Source organism: Schistocerca serialis, chromosome 1 (genome assembly GCF_023864345.2).
Source record: "Schistocerca serialis cubense isolate TAMUIC-IGC-003099 chromosome 1, iqSchSeri2.2, whole genome shotgun sequence".
NCBI lineage: Eukaryota > Metazoa > Arthropoda > Insecta > Orthoptera > Acrididae > Schistocerca > Schistocerca serialis.
This window is the reverse complement of record NC_064638.1, coordinates 812,748,090-812,769,455: the sequence shown is the minus strand read 5'-3', so window position 1 is coordinate 812,769,455 and position 21,366 is coordinate 812,748,090. Positions and strand designations below refer to the sequence as shown.

The following is a 21,366-nucleotide window of genomic DNA, read 5'->3' as shown; positions in this document are numbered from 1 at the left end:
GATGGCTTTTGACTTCACACCACATAAGATCAAATTACATCACTATGGGGTATCAGTCGTGCAACTGGATATGTTTATCCTGTCAGAACGGTCATAGTTTGTAGTAACTGATGGAAAGTCAGAAGTGGCATCTGGCATTACCAAGGAAGTGTTATAGGAGTTCTGCTGTTCGTAATCTATTTAAATGATTTAAGAACAATCTGAGCCACTCTCTTAGAATGTTTGCAGGTGATGCTGTCATTTACTGTTTAGTATCTTCATTTGAAGAACAAAACCAACTGCAAACTTTTTTAGACATGATATCTTCATGGTGCGAAAAGTGACAACTTACTCTGAACAATGAAATGTGTCATCCACTAAGTACTAAATGGAATCAAATTTCACTTACACAATAAATCACACAAATAAAAAGGATGTCAATTCAATAAAATACTCAGTGATTACAATTACAAATAACTTGGAATGGTCACATAGATAATGCTGTCTATTGACAGAACATTTTAAGATGCAACAAAACCACTATCCTCATCTCTCGTCTTCTGGACTACCGCTGTACGGTATGGGATCTCTTTCAGACAGGATTGACGACAGCCATCGAGAAGGTGCAAAGAAGGGCACTCGTCTCATTATCACGAAATAGAAGAGAGAGTGTCACAAATATGATATGCCAGTTGGGATAATCATCACTAAAACTAAGGTATTTTTCGTTGCTACCACAACATCTCACAAACTTCCAATCACCAACTTTCTCCTACACAGTAAGAAATGATAACCATAATACAATAAGAGAAATCAGAGTTCGCACGGAAAGATTTAAGTGTACATTTTCCTTAGAACTTCTTCGAGAATGGACCAGTAGAGAGGTTCGATGAACCCTCTTCCAGAAACTTAAGTGTGAATTGCAGGGCAGTCATGTATATGTACATCTACTCATTTCATTATATTCTGCATGTCAATGCGGTTTTATTGAGACCACTAATTGTTCAGTTCCTCTTTGGGAATATCAATAATATCTCTGCACGACACCACCTTTGCTGTAGTTCACGGTGTTGACAGCTCAATTTCAACTGCATTTTCACAAGGCATTTAATTTTCTGGAGATTTGTTGCTGTTGGGGACTTGAAGATTCCACTGAGCGTCCCAATTCTCAATAACCTAAGAGTTTTAAAGTGTCAGCAATGCCTTCTACACCCTTTTCAGTGTAAGAAGACAAAACTTTCTCAAAGCTGCCCTCCTTCCTGTTAATTATTAAACACACTTTCTGTCTCGCAGCATGTGTTCAGTTACTACAAACTGCTTTGTCAGGCTGGGTGTTTATATCCTCCAGCGGTACACTGATTCTATTGGGACTTGAAAAGAGATATGTTTGACGGTTCTGTCTCAGTCCCAAGAGCAGCTAGGAAAACAAGGGACCACCCAGACAGTGCCATACATCCAAAGCAAGTGTTACACAACTGAGGTGCAGCAGGTTCCCCACATGTCTGTTCTGTTCCACCTCAACAGCATGACCATCATCTCAGCTCACAGCACATGGAGTTTTTTTTCTTTTTTAATAGGTGTTTGTATCATCTTTGCAATCTAGGTGGTTAAGCCAAGATTCCTGTTCCCTGTAACACACAACATTCCACCGCCATAGTATGTGATGGTCACTGTGGCAGGTCCAAAATTTCTAGTTACAGGGAATGGTGACACCAAGCTCGAACCCAGCAATCTAACACTGTGCTCCTTGACGTGCTCACCATTTAGGTGGGTCTCACATGACTTTATCGAAAATACCATTGATGGGAGAAGCATCATCACCTCTTCTGACAGTAATGAGTTCTGAAATATTTTTCCGGTATCCTGTATGACAAGTAACTGTGGAAGAGTAAAGAGTGTTTTCCAAAGGTACGGGAATATTCCTTAGCTGACAGAAGGTGGTGGGGATGCAGCTGGCCATCTGCCTGCCACATTGGCATTAAATAGCAATGGAACAGTGAACACATTGCATGTATGCTGTCAAAGCGTTCCACCCTAATGGTAGTTCTTATGTGCAGACATGTCGTGCTTTTCACTCCCATTTTCAAATCAGTCGATATCAACTGGTGTCCGCCTGTGCGATTAAAAAGTAAGTTAACAACATTGTAGTGAAATGGTCAGTGACAATAAAGAAGACTAAAAAACAGACACAGTAATGGATTATTGACCAGGCCCATTTTCATTTGTCAGGTTACATCAATAAGTGAAAATTTAGGTTCTGGAGTGACATGAATACTGGACATCAGCACTCGGCAACATCTCCATTCCACAAAAGCTACTGCACTGTGTTTTCATCAGGGATAATAGGACACTCCCTTCTGAAAGTTGTGCTAGGAAGTCACAGACACATGCAGACACATTGAGAAACATTTACTATATAACTTCCTCAGTACAAAGTAAACAAGGAGACATCATTTTTAAACAAGATGGAGCAACTTCACACACAGCACGAAAAATCAACAACAACATTCATGCTTACTTTCAAATCATGTGATCTATGTAAATGGAAATCAGACGACCTCATTTACTGGACTTCAGGAGAGTACGTACGTTCTATACCTACAGTTTTAAACTTGCAATATTGATGACCCACTAACTCAGGACCTTCAAGAGTTAGAGATCTGAAATTTTTCGGAAGTATATAGTTCCACTCCTTTTCCTATTACTGAACCAGGATCAGAATATACAGACAAATAATTAGTTAGTTATGATTTTTCAAAAATTAGGTTCAATTTTTTTTAAATGTCCCCTGCTCCTTCTCTAAGGAAAAACCGTTACAAGTTGAGATGTGGCTCAGCAGATGCACAGTACTAAGAGGGAACATAGTGTAAAGTAAGACATATTATCTGTAATAGTTGCCAAGACAATGGGTCAAACATTTTAAAAATGTTTTATTTAATATTAACTCACATATGGAGCCATGCCAGCTTCTAGAAACAGCCAGGCCCATAATGAGCATTATCTGGATCGTGTATTTTATCATCCTGCAAACCTAGAAGCTTCCTTCTTTTCCTGTTTCTTGCTTCTTTAGTAATTTCCTCTGCTGCACACTGCGCTTTCATGATCCAGAGTCGATCCATTTGCTGGAAGGCTTGGAGTGTGTTGGCTCCTGGAGTGATACCTAGTTGCTCTAGTACCCCAATTCATCCCTTATTGCCATCATTAAATGTTGTCACAGCATCAAAAACACCCAAGCATAGAGGTTTAACATCTACAAAAACATTTTTTGGCATGTGGGTCCAAATGACATTATTGAAAGACTCATTCGGGTTTTGCATTCAACCATGGAGACAATTGGAGAGAAGATCAGAATGAGGTAACACACTATATATTGGCTTAATTACCTCCATCACTGCAGATGGCATATTGTTTTTGTGCCTAAATTGTTCCTCTGGACCTGCTGCCTGAGCTTTGTGGTACTTGCACCATGAATCAGCACCAGATGGGCAAGGACCATGCATCGACAGTGGATGATTTGTGGAAGAATGTAGCCCACAATGCTCTTTTCATTCCTTGAAGGTCATGTGTGTTCCTTATTGCCATTCCATAATAGTGCTGGAGTTCATCACTGTTTTCGTCTGTAAGTCTTCCTTTAAAATTTAGAGTTTTTCCATCCAATAACTTCTCTTTTCCTTTCATCAGCTTCAATTTTCAAAGGCATGATCCCATCAATTTTTGAATGTGGCCCACACATTCGATCTTCAAAATATTCTTTTCACCATAAGGTTGACTTTCCATGACTGATTTGAAGGCCTTCAAATCATCCCCTCCAAGTAATCAGTGTAGCACACACCTCTTTCCTGCTGTGAGCATCTTAAGATAGAAACAACTGCGGTAGCCTCCATACCCCCCACTAGTTCCTCATAATTCTTGGCACAATTTGTTGTACGATTTTCACTTGTTTCATTGTTAACTGATTTACATTGTGTCAGTATTTAGTTAGCACCTCAATGGCTACAATTTTACCTGTGTCTATACTAGTGACGGTTGCAACTGCACTTTAAGATGTGTGGCCTCTTTTCTGCCATGTACCATTAACTGCCACAGACAAGTCTGTCATATAATTCTACTGCTTCTCTAGTAGCAGCTTTCATAGAAGCAACAGCAACAGATTTGACAAATTCACCAATTACTTAAGTGTATTTACTTGATCTGGTTAGTGCGTTTGACAAGTTCAGTGTCGCACATAATACTTGAGCTGCAGTCAATCCTTTACCTATGAACCTCATTCCATACAGAATCTAACACTGCTCTCAAACAAGTCATTCTTGCACTTACAAGAAGTCCAAAATAACGTAGAGAGCCTGTCAACTTTACATTGAACAAGTTTGTTAGCTAGTCAAGTTCTTGCACATGTGTCCTCAAAGATGATAATTTGCCCACCACAAACCTTACACGATACAGCATCTAGTAAAACTTGTCCTAACCCACTTAAATCTAATAAAACATCTGTTACATGACCTCCTTTGTCAATAAATATGGCCTCGAGGTTTCCAAGTTTCCTCCTCGAAGCACTAGTAGGTGTGTCCTTTTCATGTGTCTGTGAAACATCTATTTCAGGACCAGCTCTGGATCCAGATCCAGTTGTATGCCGATTCCCATGGAAACATCGCTTCTTAAAAGAACTCTTTCTTTTCATCACAGGGTGTATACGTGGACGAGGGAAAAAAAATCCCGGATTTTTCTGGGATTTCCCAGTTAAAAATACACTTTCTCTCGGATGAATATACACTTTTTCCGTGGTAAGTATAATAGTATACTTTTCCTCGGAACTGTAAAACGTATCAACCTTTTCAATGGCTGTGGTTTTATACATCAGCGTAGAAATTCCCACCACTTTAGAAAACTAAACTCCGTGGAAAAAACACGTTTTGGAAAGATGTGTGATGTGCAACAACATGTACACTGCATATTTATGTATTACGAAAGTATAAATTCGAATTCCACCAAACACCGCTTGTTACTTTCAGAAGGATTGAAATCGAGATTGCGATGTGCTTTTGTAAGCCAGTCGTAGCTCGTGTCAAGCGATCTCGCCAACCGATGACGGCAGATATTCAGAGCATAGGACACGTGATGATGTCAGCCAATTGCATCATCACTGTTAAGTAGCGAGAACACACAAATAGGAAAAGGTAATGGTTTAAATTAACATACATGGTGTTGCTACAAGAAAAGAAAAGCTTTTACGTATAATATCTGTCTCTAAGATTAATAAGTTGCAAGAGAAGCTAAGCTTTCACACATAATGTTGATCTTTTTCGCGAGTGTTACACTTTAAGATACATCACACAAGTGTGCCAGTAAAATTTTTAACGATATAAGTGTCTGATCTTCTGGGATCGAAAATATTCTAAATGGTCATCCTCAAAGATATGATTTTTGAATGAGAGTCAAACGCTTTGTGATTTAAGACATTCATCTTGCGTAAAAGGAAATTTACTTTACTTGAAAATGACGCTTTTCAAACAACCATTCGGAATATTTTCCTGCGACCTGTTAGAAATAGATTCGTTTCAGCAGCTGCACCAGGTGACAGGCGTCACCGCACTTGCGCAGCTACGATGACGTAGGAAGCCTGTACGTTCGTGCGTGTAAAAGATTAAAAGCTCTTACATTATGTCGTAAAAGAAACAAGACATACTCCAAGAGCATGAGAAATTTGTGAACCATACTAAAATGCATAATTCTGCTTAAAGTGCACATTCGTATCTCCAGATACAGATGAAAATTTTCTTGGAGTACCAGTACCGTACTATCTCCTGTTTGGTTCTTTATTATGGCATAATACAATACACGGTAGAAGATGAAAACGTGAACTTGAAATGCAGCGAACAGTTGAAACTAGTCAATAGTGAACCGTTGAAACTAGCCAATAGTGTGGAATTAACACTTCGTTTCAAATAAATTGGACCCAGCAGAAAAGATTAATAAAAGTCATTTTCTTTAACAAGCCGACAAAAATAACTTCACTGTTCTGCAAGGCGATTAACACTTGACTGTCAGAAAGGTGGAACAAAATAAAATCAAAAAATAATAATATATTTTAGTCTTCTGTAATTATGTGAATGTATTTAATTCACTTGATGGCTTGCGGCCACAGAAATCTGTTTTGTTTTCATTTGACGTGAGAGCAATAAACGAAGAGGAAACAACAAAATCACTTAACGTAAACAGGGGTCATGTGTAGATTACCACCTCCCCACCACCACTCAGACTGCTCTGTGCATCAGGTCCGGATCTACGATATTTCGGAACCGGGACAATATTAGGTAGTGGCGCTCCCCCTCCCTCGAGCGTTTGAGGTAGGACGCCAAAAATTTAAAAAAATTGACTTTTCAAAAATATCTTCATTTTGTAGCGCACATCTTTCTGAAGAGTCTGATACATAAAACATGTATGTTCGAGGGAACGTAAGACATGTTACCTGGTCTTAAAGTGTGCCGAAGTGCAGTGCCAACCCTCTTCACACAGCATTCTTCCATCACATGTCTCTCTATTTCGCTCTGTGGAATTCAAACGTGTAATATATTGTAATTGGTGCTATCAAACTATATTCCGGCCAGTGGAAAGTAAAATGTTCTGTGGTGCCTCTCCTGCTCCCAGTCGGTCGGTTTGACATCCTGCCCCTCTTAAAAAAATCTCGCAATTAATACTGGATTTGATTATTTGGAACCGGCAGAACAAGAACTCTTTAGATAATTTGCAGTCTTTGCTGCCTATTAGCTAATAACTTAATGTATTGTGTGCCATAAAATTAAATATAGGATACATAAAACGAGTAGAGATAAGCAAGACAGTACACATTTCTTCCTCCCTTAACTCCTAGCTTTTTTCTTTCTAATCTTGCCACAGCTTTATATGGTGTACTTTCTTTTCTGGGAAAGAATCTATTACCTGATCACAGTTCGTCAACGTTTTGCTATATGAAAAAACGAAATGTCGTTGTCTAATACTAGAAAAGCTGTTAATACAAATAGTACCCAATTCTGCTGTGGTTTCTCGTTATGATTACATCTATTTTGTCACTGTCTGCTAGATAAAACGTAATAGGCCTGCCTAATATTGCAATAATTGTTATACGCACCAAATAAACGGGACTGTTTTGGCATGAATGGTTATTTTTATAACACGACAGAATACAATTCACGAAGTACCAATATCAAATGCCTATTAGGCCTACTACAAGCAAAAAGTTTTATGTTGGGAAATAGTTTCACATTTCATTCATACTCTCTAGTTTCTGAAGCATGAGATCGAAAAGAAGTAACACGAAATTTTTATATGAATTTGAAATCGTCATATTCTTCCGTAATTTGTGTGAATCCCCGTTTCTTCTCCTTCATCGCTCTAACAAACAATATTGTCATCACTACTTCTGTAACTATTCCTGCCAATGTCAACATTTATTCTCTGGTTAACTTCACTAACTCTGCCACAATCGCCTGTTTAGTTATCCCGCATTTACTCTCCGGTTAGACGTTATTACATGTTCGTAGAATGCGTTTTCCCCGCTACTCCCAGAATAGAACTGGTAGCCAGGGGTTGTATAAGTGGCCCTTAGTAGTGTAGCGGTCTGGTCAAAAATTTTCTGTCAAAATTTCATTTTCTTGGATTCACGGAGAAGACAATACGTAATCTTTGTTGCCTGGTATTGCTGTTAGTCGTTTATTTCCACTCTGGTAGTCTGAATCTATGGAATTCGCTAGTAATTATAACAATGCTGATTATTTGCAAACCCAGTCAACCACACAAACAGCGATTGTCATTCACTCTTTCGGCTTTATTTGCTCAGCTCGTACAGACTATGCATGCATTCAAAAATCAGCTTACGATTCATTCAGAAATCAACTTAGAATTTGATCAAAAATGTTCAAAAATCAACAGATATGCGTTAAAAATCATATGGGTACTGTAATCTATACACCAACGTGCGCTGGATGCTAGGCGCTTTGTTAAACAAAGGTCTTTTTCCTCAATAATATGGTTCACCCCCCCCCCCCCCCCCCCAAAATTGCCACCCAGACAGATACCTCCGTTTGCCGCCGCCGCTTTGGGGTCCTTGGACAAATCACCAAAATCCGCAGCATTATGCCACACACAAACAGACCGAACCTGCAAGCAGATCGTCGAGACTAGATCTGACGTGCAGGGCTTGCACATTAATGGGAAATGATGGGCTTCAGATCGGCAGGCCCGACCCGTTAGATACCCATACAAATGGCCTGCAGTTTTGACCCGTCATGGAAGTCCACTCTTGAGGCCAGCTGTTCACATATCATAGACACCATGTTGATGAAATGAGACTGCAGTGATTAATCCATGCAACAGATAACTTGTGCAAATACTCTGAGAATCAATACTAATGAGGATAGGTAGCAACTCACCATAAATATGATCGCTAGCAGCAGACAGGCATGCAGAAAACACAAGCACACTCTCATAACTAAATTTTCGGCCATAGCCTTTGTCAGAAAACGAGAGCATACACACATTCACAGTCACTCAAACAACTCACGCACACAAGGCCACCATCTCCAGCTGCTACGTCAACAATGTTTGAGAATCAGATCCAAACAAACCATTCCTCATGCCTCACTGCCTCTTGTTGGCAGACAGTGATGGCAGCACTGAATGCAAGCTGAGGGAAGAAGTAGAAAGGGGAGAAGCAGTAAGAATGAGGGAGTGGGGAAGTGGCACACGTACTCAGCTGTAACCTGCCAGCGACAATGCACTACATCTCAGTAAACAAACCCTTTCATCTACTGAGACAAACACGATATTTTTCCTTGATACTTCCCTGACACATTTGAAATTCCCTGGTATTCCACAATTCCAGAATTTGTGGCAACCCTGCCTAATATATGCTTTTAAAATCGATAATGAAAGGGGAGGATCAAGATTAAAAGAAGAATACCTTTGTTAGGTAACAAAGCAGTGGACACAATAACCACGTAGAGGACTATGAGGCTCTGCCACCTACACTTTGATTAGTCAGTTTTATCTTCTTTAAACAGTTTGTTCTAAATATTTTTACACAGGACACACACACAGCATGAGAAATGTCATTTTCAAGCAAGTGCATTTATAATGACAGAATATTACATGAAAAATTTAATTTATTCCTTACCTTTATGAGCTGTGCTTTAGATAGTTTTTCATTCACTTCAGGTCTGTTCTGAATATTCTTTGCACGGTTGGCATATTCAAGTGTGCTCAATGTTTCTTCAATGTTGCACGAAGCTGGTGATATGGTGGCTATTATCGATGTTTTTGTTCTGCCTCCAAGAGAATCCTGAAGCAAACGTGTAAGCTTAGATTCTCGATACGGTATATGTGGAGCTTTCTCAACAAGTGCAGTTATAACTCGTCCCAAAGTTAAGAGAGACTGGTTGATATTGCCTGCCTCACGGGCACGTTTCTCAACTGCTCCTGAGCGGCCTATGTTCTCACTCCCAGCAAGATCAACAAGATTTAGTTTGCCCGTTTTCAGTAGTTCCTCACTGTCAACAGCTTTCTCTCTCATATGGACTGTTATAGAGAACACTGTATGTGAGCGGCTGCAACAAAAGAAAAAGAAGTGAACCAATACTGACATCACAAATAAGACAAACAGATTGAGGTTTTTTTTTTTTTTTTTTTTACTGGATTAAATGTATCAATTATTTATATAAGAATATACAGCCTACAGTTGCAGGTTAACTTTATCGTTTACCTAGGTTTCAACGTTAGTAATAACGTCTTCTTCAGAACATAAAATATTATTTAAATGTTTGCCTAAGACAGGCTATGTCCTAAGTCAACTTTATAAAACTTGATGCATAACCATAAGGTTTTGTCACCTCTATTAAACAAGCTGTAGCAACTTCACTTTTAGCCCGTTGACTAAGGACATAGTCTGTTTTAGGCAAACATTTAAATAATATTTTATGTTCTGAAGAAGACATTATTACTAACGTTGAAACCTAGGTAAACGATAAAGTTAACCTGCAACTGTAGGCTGTATATTCTTATATAAACAATATCAGTTGCTGTCACTGCATAAAAATGTTAAAAAGTATCAATTATTATTTGCTAATTAAATATGCAATGTTAAGTATTTCTAAACTGGTTTATAAATATTGATAGAATTAATTTTAAGAAAAATGGCATTATAATACACAGTAACTCAGTTCTAACAGCTGCAACAGGTATATTATGATAAGGTACAAAATCCAATGCACACACAATGCCAAACTTTAATAAAAAAAAAACAAAAACAATGAAATAAAGGAAATCCAGGATGGAACAACAGTATGAGGAGGACAGATTCCTGTTCATGACATAAAAGGAGGTGCAGAGTGGCAGACAGGCACATTGAAAGACTGTTACGTATTATTCATCCATCAGACGATAGTTCATCAGATGTAGACAAATCTAAACACCCACAAATGCGCATCTCACACATACATGCCCACTTTCATCTCCAGTCAGTAAGGCCCGACTGTGTCCGAGGTGAAGAGTTATCTTTGCTGGCATGGGTAGTGGGTTTAGGGAAGAGGTGTGAGGCATGGAGTTGAGGGGATAGCATGGTAGAAGTGGTGGAAGAAGTTAGTCTTGCCTGTAGAAGCTTGAGGGAACATGGTGGACACAAGCTAGTGTGCTGCACTGAAGTGGGGCGGGGTGGCGGGGGGGGGGGGGGGGGGGGGGGGGGGGTGGACAGGTTTGGCGAGGCAGAAGTAGGGAAGATAAAAGGACTGTGCAGGTGGACTGATGGGATAGAAGCCATGTGTAGAGCTAGAATGGTAACAGGGAGGGAGATGTATAGGTCGAGTTCAGGAACTAGCAAACAGACAAGAGGGTTACAGAACTAAGAACTGTTGCAGTCAGTCGCCATCTATGCAATTTAGGAAAGTTGATGTTTGTAGCAGTCTTTTTCAATGCACCTGCCTGGCACTTAACACTACTATGTAGTGAGTAGCAACTTATACTTTTCATACTGGAGATAAAATATGAACACTCGGTAGAAATGAATTTTGTTTTTGGAAGTTGACACACAAATATGCAGAAGTTCACATTTTACGTTGTCATACACTGCCAAGTGGTGATGTATTCGTGTCTGTGTAGCTTACGTTGCCAATACTGAAAACAATAAGGGCTATGTTTCATGCATCACAATTGCAGTGGCTATTGCATGCAACTGCAAAGGGCATAAATACCATCTAAGAACAATTGGTCAAGTTTTAAACAGCCAGTACACTAACATACACGTTGGTTGTGTCAAATACTGATTTGTCTTCCACCTTGGGTTCTTCAAGAAACTATCAAATTTTGTAAACCAGATTTATATTATTTTGGCATACTATTCAGAAGCACAGGCTCTCAGGAGCAAAGAGATCCAACAATTCCCTGACCTGGCATTAATTAGTATGTAATAACTTTACAGGAACACTGTGTTACTGAAGTAAGGTGTATGAAGAATGAGGTAGTGGGTTTGGAGTCTGAAGGATGTTGGGAAAGGTAGTGTTCAATTGCAGTAAAGCAATGGGCATGAGGAATGTTGGTGTTTAGGGAGTTGGCGACATCAGTGACGAGTAGGGATCCCGGTGGCTGAAATTATTTCAGTGGGAGCACAATAACCAGCCAAAATGGAGTGTCCAGGACTGTTGCCGAGTTTGTGCCTTTTGGGGAACAACTAGAAGTTGAGTGTGCGGGGTTTTATAGGGGTGAAGAGATAATGGATTCAGGGGAAACGTTCTGGGAAGGGCCTAAGGCTTTAAGCAGTGACTGTAGTGTGTTGGACTTCTGGGATGTGAGGGGATCACTGTAGCGGAATTTGAAGGTGGAAAAGTCAGTAATAGGTAGAGGCCTTCTGCCAGGTGGTCACAGCAATCCATAACAACAGTGGTGGAACCTTTGTCTGCAGTTAGGATGATTAGGTCAGGATTTGCTTTGAGGTTGTATATTTCTGTTCTTTCTTCTACTGAAAGATTGGTGTTCTGAGGAAGGTACCTGGGGAAGGATGGTGGGGCCAAGTTGGAGGTAAGGAATTCCTGGAATGTAGATAGGTGGGAGTGGGGGAGGATCACAGTTGAACGGTGGTATCAAATGGAAGAGACAGGGTTCAATGTTGGAATTTGGGTGGTTCTGGTTGGAGGGATGGCGGCAATGAAGTGCTTCCATTGCAGGGATTGGATTGCTACATTTTATCATTTTGTAAAGTGCACAATTTACATTCCTGACCATTTAAAGCAAGTTGCCAATCTTTGCACCACTTTGAAATCTTATCAAGATCTACCTGAACATTTATGCAGCTTCTTTCAGACATTACTTAATTACAGATAACTGTACCATCTGCAGAAAGTCTAGGGTTTACTGTTAATATTGTCCACGAGGTCATTAATACACAACATTAACAGCAAGAGTCTAAATAGACTTCCCTGGGGTGCAATCGAAGTTATTTTCACATCTGATGACAAGTCTATATCCAAGATGACATACTGCACCCTCCCTACCAAAAAGTTCTCAGTCCAGTCACAAATTTCACTCGATTCCCTTATGATCGTACTTTTGACAATAAACATCGGTGTGGTAACAAGCCAAATGCTTCTCGCAAATCAGGAATTACAGCATCTACCCGACTGTCTTGATCCAAATCTTTCTGTATGTTATTTGATGAAAATGCGAGTTAGGTTTCACGTGATTGATATTTTCGAAATTCATGCTGGCTGGCATCTGTTGAAGATACTTCAGTATGTTTGAGCTCAGAATATGTTCTAATATTCCACAACAAATCTATGTCAAGGATATTGGACGGTGTTTTTGTGGATTGCTTCTACTGCCCTTCTCATGGACAGGTGCAACTTGTGCCTTTTTCCAAGAATTGGGCATGGTTTTTTGTTCAAGGTATCTACAATAGATTATAGTTAGAAGATGGGCTAACTCTGCCGCAAATTCAGTACAGAATCTGACAGGCATTCCATATGGACCTGGAGCTTTTTACAGTTTTAACAATTTCAGATGTTTCTCAACACCACTGACAGTAATACTTATTTCATTCATTTATTTTCTTTGGTACGTGGACTAAATTGGAGCAATTCTCATGGGTCTTCCTTTGTACACGAACATTAGAAAACAGATAAGCATCTCAGCTTTTACATTGCTACCCTCAATTTCAGTCCTGTCTCATTCACTAGGTACTGGACACTACCTTTGGTACCACTAACAGTCTTTACATATGACCAGAATTTCTCTGGGTTCTGTGAAAATTCATTTGACAACATTCTACTACAGTAGTCATTGAAGCCACCACACATTGCTCTCGACAGTCAAACGCGTTTCATAGAGCATCTCTCTATTTACAGCCCCACGCTTTGTTTTACACCTATTATGCAGTAATATCTTTCTTTATATGCTTCTTTACAATGACTGTATACCATGGAGTTTCCCTTCCATTATGATCTGTTCCACTGGGTACATATCTATCCAGTGCATCGTCAACTGCTATTTTTAAATTTGAGCCATAGTTTGCTTACATGTTCCCACCTTGTGCTGCAAGTTCCTCATTGTGATACAACACTAGTGATTTTTATATAGCTTGATTAACATATGTATCTTTCTGCTTGTTTTAGTTGCCCTCTGTACTTTGGTAATCATTGTTGCCACAACCACGTCATGATCACTGATACCCGTTTCGCGCGGACGTCCTCACAGATGTCAGGTCTATTTATTGCCATTATGTCCAGTATACAGGGCTATTACAAATGATTGAAGCGATTTCATAAATTCACTGTAGCTCCATTCATTGACATATGGTGACGACACACTACAGATACGTAGAAAAACTCATAAAGTTTTGTTCAGCTGAAGCCGCACTTCAGGTTTCTGCCACCAGAGCGCTCAAGAGCGCAGTGAGACAAAATGGCGACAGGAGCCGAGAAAGCGTATGTCATGCTTGAAATGCACTCACATCAGTCAGTCATAACAGTGCAACGACACTTCAGGACGAAGTTCAACAAAGATCCACCAACTGCTAACTCCATTCGGCGATGGTATGCGCAGTTTAAAGCTTCTGGATGCCTCTGTAAGGGGAAATCAACGGGTCGGCCTGCAGTGAGCGAAGAAACGGTTGAACGCGTGCGGGCAAGTTTCACGCGTAGCCCGCGGAAGTCGACGAATAAAGCAAGCAAGAAGCTAAACGTACCACAGCAGACGGTTTGGAAAATCTTACGGAAAAGGCTAAAGCAGAAGACTTACCGTTTAAAATTGCTACAAGCCCTGACACCCGATGACAAAGTCAAACGCTTTTAATTTTCGGCGCGGTTGCAACAGCTCATGGAAGAGGATGCGTTCAGTGCGAAACTTGTTTTCAGTGATGAAGCAACATTTTTTCTTAATGGTGAAGTGAACAGACACAATGTGCGAATCTGGGCGGTAGAGAATCCTCACGCATTCGTGCAGCATCTTCGCAATTCACGAAAAGTTAACGTGTTTTGTGCAATCTCACGGTTTAAAGTTTACGGCCCCTTTTTCTTCTGCGAAAAAAAAACGTTACAGGACACGTGTATCTGGACATGCTGGAAAATTGGCTCATGCCACAACTGGAGACCGACAGAGCCGACTTCATCTTTCAACAGGATGGTGCTCCACCGCACTTCCATCATGATGTTCGGCATTTCTTAAACAGGAGATTGGAAAACTGATGGATCGGTCGTGGTGGAGATCATGATCAGCAATTCATGTCATGGCCTCCACGCTCTCCCGACTTAACCCCATGCGATTTCTTTCTGTGGGGTTATGTGAAAGATTCAGTGTTTAAACCTCCTCTACCAAGAAACGTGCCAGAACTGCGAGCTCGCATCAACGATGCTTTCGAACTCATTGATGGGGACGTGCTGCGCCGAGTGTGGGAAGAACTTGATTATCCGCTTGATGTCTGCCGAATCACTAAAGGGGCACATATCGAACATTTGCGAATGACTAAAAAAACTTTTTGAGTTTTTGTATGTGTGTGCAAAGCATTGTGAAAATATCTCAAATAATAAAGTTATTGTAGAGCTGTGAAATCGCTTCAATCGTTTGTAATAACCCTGTATTTCCATCAAGAGTGGGGTTGTGAACTATTTGCTCTGCGTAGTTTTCACAGGAGGCATTTAATAATAGTGCACAGGGCATGTTATCATGCAAACCGGTAACAAAGCTGTTATTTTTCTGATTAATTGTTGAATGATTAAAGTCTCCACTGATGATTACAGTATGATTGGGGAACTTGGGCAAACTGGGGTTTTCTACGATGTTTTCGGTTACATAAGGAGATGAGTATGGTGGGCAATTAAGGGATCCAGTAACCATTTTAAGCACAACCATGATACCACTGCGACAAATATGCCACCTCCATTTTGCATTAGCCTATCCTTTCAATATACACTCATATTTTCCCCCCAAAATCTCACCGTTTCAACCAGCTCTCTGCACTTAATATTATGTGGGCTTCACTGCTTTTCATAAGCACCTCAAAACTCTGGCACTTTGTTGCAAATGCTTTAGCAGTTTACCATTACGAGTTTACTACTCTCGCCTGTGTTAGGCATTTCTTTCAATCTTACACCGATACTTCCAGCTTTCCTACAGCTATCATTTATCTGGACTTGATAGATAGTTATACTTATATGGGGTGGGACACTACGAATGTAGTGTGTGGACATACAAGGTGAGAATGTGGGTCTCGTGGGAGGCATGTGCGAGATAGTCCCTGCAGTCACGCTATCCTCTGTGCCCTCGGTGACTCAGATGGATAGAGCGTCTGCCATGTAAGCAGGAGATCGCGGGTTCGAGTCCCGGTCGGGGCACACATTTTCACTTGTCCCTGTTGATATATATCAACACCCGTCAACAGCTGAAGGTATTGATATAATTCCAATTTCGATAGAGAGTTGCCAAATGTAAGAAAAAAACCTTTGTGTGCACCCCATACAGTGTCAGCTACCTGAGTAGCAGTCTCTGGTGTGCAGTGCACACCTGACCAGTTCAGGAGCACCCAACTGTTCTCAGCCCTATGGCGCAAGTCCAGGAAGTGGCAGCTTAGCTTGTCATAGAACCTCTGAAGTCTCTGATTCAGTCCTTCCACTCAACTAAGGCTGGTCTTCTCAACCCTCTCTGCCAGTTCCTGGGATGATTCAAGTATAACCTCACAGCCCAGATGACAGGTATCATTTGTTCCAAGGTGCACCACAATCTGCAGCTGGTTGCATCATGTTCCCTCAATGGCTGCTGGAATAGCCTCTTCAACATGGTGAATGAGGCCAGGCATGCACACCGAGTGCATCTGGTGTCCTTTCCTGCCCATTGTTCCCATTTCCCTACAGTGTACCATCATTCACCACACATTTGACTGCCGATTATATTAGACCTCTACCCTTTTGAGTTTGCTTCCTTTTCACACCAGAAAAAATAGGTTCCCCAAAACAGGTGAAGTGAGTCCCGCTGGTTCAGTTTCAGTACCAGAGAAAAACAGCACCTCAAACTTGTTGGTTAAGGGGATTGGTATAACATCCTGTATCCTCTCTGCTTCCCACCAACGGTGTACAGGACACCTAGATCCACCATCGAAACACCACTTGTAGTCATGTGAGTGGACAAGTAATGACAGATACCATACCATCTGCAGGGGAGACAGGATCCACAGGAGATTATAGTATTTGAAGCACATCTGGTACCGGTACCACAGGCACACGACTCTCGGGAGCTCTTCAAACACACTAATTTGCAGCAGCTGCCAATTGTCTGACACTAGCCAGGGTGATTTCCAGCTGCTTAAAAACATCAACCAACTCATCCCAACTGAGACCAGCACTCATAGTGGGCTGCATTTTGGCTGGTGCAACATATTACAGGACAGTGATACAAATAAACAAATAACTTTAAACAAAGCCTGCTGATAATCTTATATATCTGCTGAGTTAAGAAAGTTACTAATTCCCTGTAAGAATTAAAGCAAATACACAAAATGAGGTATCTATTAAGATATCACAAAACCTATGGTAAAAATTACTAAGTCCTAAAATTTGAGGTTAGTTATAGTTACTAGAAAAATTGAAAACAGAATTCTATGATAAATGTATATTATATACTCCTCTTTAACGGAAAACTGGAAGTAAACAATATGTACGTTAGAATATTTGCTATAGTAACAATGACAAATGCCGATTTAGTAAAAATTAACTGATGCACTGGACAATGGTAACTTCTGAAAATACTCAAATATGCACATTTATTTGCGTTGATATACAATGAAATTCAGGGTGATCTATTCTTTGCAGTAAATGTAAATCGCAAATGCTGATTTGCTATGAAATAAGTTACCTAAAAACACTCATACCATAGATGTCTAAATTTTATTTAAAACTGAGAGCAGAACGATAACATTTCTTTATCGAGATACTTTTATATCCGAAGGAACTGTCTCGCACAATACGTCGATTTCTGTACTTACGCACCGCAAATCATGCTCGTAACGATCGTCTTATTTCATGAATGATTCAAGATAATGAAACCAAGTGTTTTGCAAATCACAGCACACAAAAAGGCACTATATTGTACAACAAATACTCTTAAACTTTTTTAATCACTAAGATATGGAAGGAAGCTGCACCCAGCAGCAACAGGTCGGAGGCTCAGGACACATACAGACATTAATATCACTGTAGGAAAACTTAAGTAGCATGTGGATGTAAGTCCACAGCATCTGGCACATGGTGGAGCAAGACGTGCATATACGTTCACAGCTGTGAAAGGGTTAATTAACACCAGAGAAATAGCAGAAAGTTAAACAAAGCAGTTTCATGTTTGATTCGTTGCACCATGCTTGTCTCGTGATCTGAGCCAAGTGCAGTTATTGGTTCCTACCTCTGACTGCCAATGTGTATCACTTCAGTTTATTTCTTGCAGGCCAGTCCACTTTAGGTTCCCATTTCCCTGTTTTATTTAATGGAGCTATAAACCATTAGAAGATATTCTTTACCAAACCTTTAACTCTTTACACAAAGTCTTCTCACATGCTCAACTCAGTAAGCTGAGTTAATAACTTATACTTGTTTGTCAATGATATGAATTAGTTCTGTTTATCGCGCAAGTCCTGCATATCAGGGGTATAGTCATGAAATTAATATAGTTCCCTTGTGCTAAATCTGTGTAACAGCAATTTGGCACAACCCTACACATTTGCTTAAACCGACGTTAGCAATTTGCCTCACTCTGGCTAGCTTCAAAAAATGGGAACTTTGTTAGTTTGAATTTAACTCAATACCATAAATAGCACTTTCGATCAGTGTTAATTTCTTCGTGGTTCCATATGTGGACGTCAAAATGTGCTGTGGCCAGCTTTGCTATAGATCATGCACTACAGTTTATTGCACACATTTACCAAAAAGATCAAATGACAGAAAACCTCTTTACACCACAGTTACTCATTGTGGCTTGATGAAAACATTCAAATTCCAGGTGAAAAACTTCATGAAGAATCACTTTTAAAGAGAAAAGGAATGAGATATAAGGTGCTAACATTGAACAACATAGGGAGGTTTTCTGTTTAGGTCACATGATATAAAATTTATTTTGAACCATTCTCATGTTCTGCATGTAATACAATAATCATATAAAAACAGGTCATCTGCCACCATTTCTATTGAATATAAAATGCAAATTAGACATTTTTTGCAGAGCATCACTAACACCAGTAAAGCATTTTATACTCTCCAAAGAGATGAGCTGTAGTTGACATTACACAGGATGAGAGCGCACAGCTCCACCACAGCAGCAGCTGGCAGGTGCCAGCAAGTGGGCTCCAGAGAGCTCTGATGCATGCGGCATTCACAGGCAGACAGTATTCCAAGAACTCTGCTGCAAAAATGTTATTGGACAGAACTGTTATTACTGGTGTGTCAAAAAGTGAAATACACTGTAGCTGTGCTACAATTACACTCAGTGCTCCAGCATTTGGACGAAAGTCATAAAAATTTAGGAAACGAGCAGTTTCAACAGCGTGACATTGCATTCAGACAATGTGCTATTTACCACTAGACCACAGGCACAGACCAATCTTAACAACTCAAACAGAACACAGACTTCCTCCACTGACTGCCACAGCCTGCAGTGTTGCCAGACTGTGCAAATAGTCAGACTTTCAGCATGGTCATATTATAAAGGAAACAAAAGAAAAATTTGGAGTAGGTATTAAAATCCATGGAGAAGAAATAAAAACTTTGAGGTTCGCCGATGACATTGTAATTCTGTCAGAGACCGCTAAGGACTTGGAAGAGCAGTTGAACGGAATGGATGGTGTCTTGAAGGGAGGATATAAGATGAACATCAACAAAAGCACAATGAGGATAATGGAATGTAATCGAATTAAGTCGGGTGATGCTGAGGGTATTAGATTAGGAAATGAGACACTTAAAGTAGTAAAGGAGTTTCGCTATTTGGGGAGCAAAATAACTGATGATGGTCGAAGTAGAGAGGATATAAAATGTAGACTGGCAATGGCAAGGAAATCGTTTCTGAAGAAGAGAAATTTGTTAACATCGAGTATAGATTTAAGTGTCAGGAAGTCGTTTCTGAAAGTATTTGTATGGAGTGTAGCCATGTATGGAAGTGAAACATGGACGATAAATAGTTTGGACAAGAAGAGAATACAAGCTTTCGAAATGTGGTGCTACAGAAGAATGCTGAAGATAAGGTGGGTAGATCATGTAACTAATGAGGAGGTATTGAATAGGATTGGGGAGAAGAGAAGTTTGTGGCACAACTTGACTCGAAGAAGGGATCGGTTGGTAGGACATGTTTTGAGGCATCAAGGGATCACAAATTTAGCATTGGAGGGCAGCGTGGAGGGTAAAAATCGTTGAGGGAGACCAAGAGATGAATACACTAAGCAGATTCAGAAGGATGTAGGTTGCAGTAGGTACAGGGAGATGAAGAAGCTTGCACAGGATAGAGTAGCATGGAGAGCTGCATCAAACCAGTCTCAGGACTGAAGACCACAACAACAACAACAACAACAACAACAACAACAACACATATTATTCCACCCATGTCATGATCAGCACAGGCTTACATTCAGTGGCCGACAGCTACCAGCAAGATTTATGTCAAAAAGAGTACATCTGGCAAACAACACTGAATGGCAGTAAATTACAGACTGGGGGAAAACCAGAAAAGAAGTTAATGCATTTGGGCTGTGGCACTACAGAACAACGCTGAAAATTAAGTGTACTGGCAAGACAAGAGGTGCTTTTTATGAAGAATCAACAACAGATAATATAATAACCAACTAAAAGCAATGACAGAATTATGAAACATGTTAAGACATCAGGAAATAACTTACAGCACCAGAAGGAGCTGCAGACTGAGTAACTGTATGGAAAGACAGATACTGGAATATACCCCATGAATAATTAAGGACAATGGATGTAAGTGTGACATTCGATGTCAGTGCTATTCTTAAATGAAAAAATGCTACAAAAATGGCCCATTTTGTTGGTTTGTATCTTAATTCAGTACCTCGAATACCACTTTCAATCACTGTTACGTTTTTCATTAATCCTTATATGGACCTCAAACTGTGCAGTGTGCCTGCAATGCTACAGAGCACACACTGTAAGGTATACACACATCTTGATGGACTACATCAAATTAGTCTGAGGACTGTTGGAAAAGCTGATCAGTGTCCATATAGCCAATAATTATTCATACATCAAAGGTAGCTGAATTCAAATTATATACAAAATTCAGGATGGCTTTATTTTTTGCTAAAAATAATTTAACAAAGAAATAAAAACAACCCTTATCTGCAATTTCTCTGAGCAATAAGTGGGGTACTGCATCACATTAAAGACCACCATCTCATTCTTATGTCAAAATAACAAGAATTCTGCAACGGAAGAATTATGGCACACAAGAAAGCACCGAAAGGCATGTACCCACTAGCAAGTAATTTCCACAAGTTCATGCTGAGCTGTTCACACTTTAACAAAGACTTCTACAAGTTGTTTGGGAAAGTTAATTTCAGGAACCTGCAAGTACTTGCAGACATGTTTTGCTTCATGAGATGGGCAGGTGGAAGTTTACAATGTCTGGTTGATTTCTCAAAGCAGCTAGCACCACTATTGAATAATTATTATTATATTATTATCATTATTTTCAAGTTTTGAAGGAACATGTAGTTAGTTTCTTTTCTGCACCGAGACCATAATCTGTGAATCCTTTTGCATATTGATGCATCTGTTGTCTCAACATCTGCTACAATATTTTCCTGTTATATCCCACTTTGTAATCCTATTCTTAAAATCCAAATGTTTCTCATCACATAATACA

At 39.9% G+C, this 21,366-nt stretch overlaps 1 protein-coding gene across 1 annotated transcript in view; it reads right to left on the bottom strand.

Annotated features, from left to right (window-relative positions):
• Positions 1 to 21,366, bottom strand: part of LOC126484228 (kinesin-like protein KIF11-A) — a 222,204-nt gene that overhangs the window by 121,558 nt on the left and 79,280 nt on the right. The window contains exon 6 of the mRNA XM_050107647.1: positions 9,149 to 9,578. Within this exon, the coding sequence (XP_049963604.1) occupies positions 9,149 to 9,578 (430 nt within the window). The remainder of the gene's footprint in view (positions 1 to 9,148; positions 9,579 to 21,366) is intronic.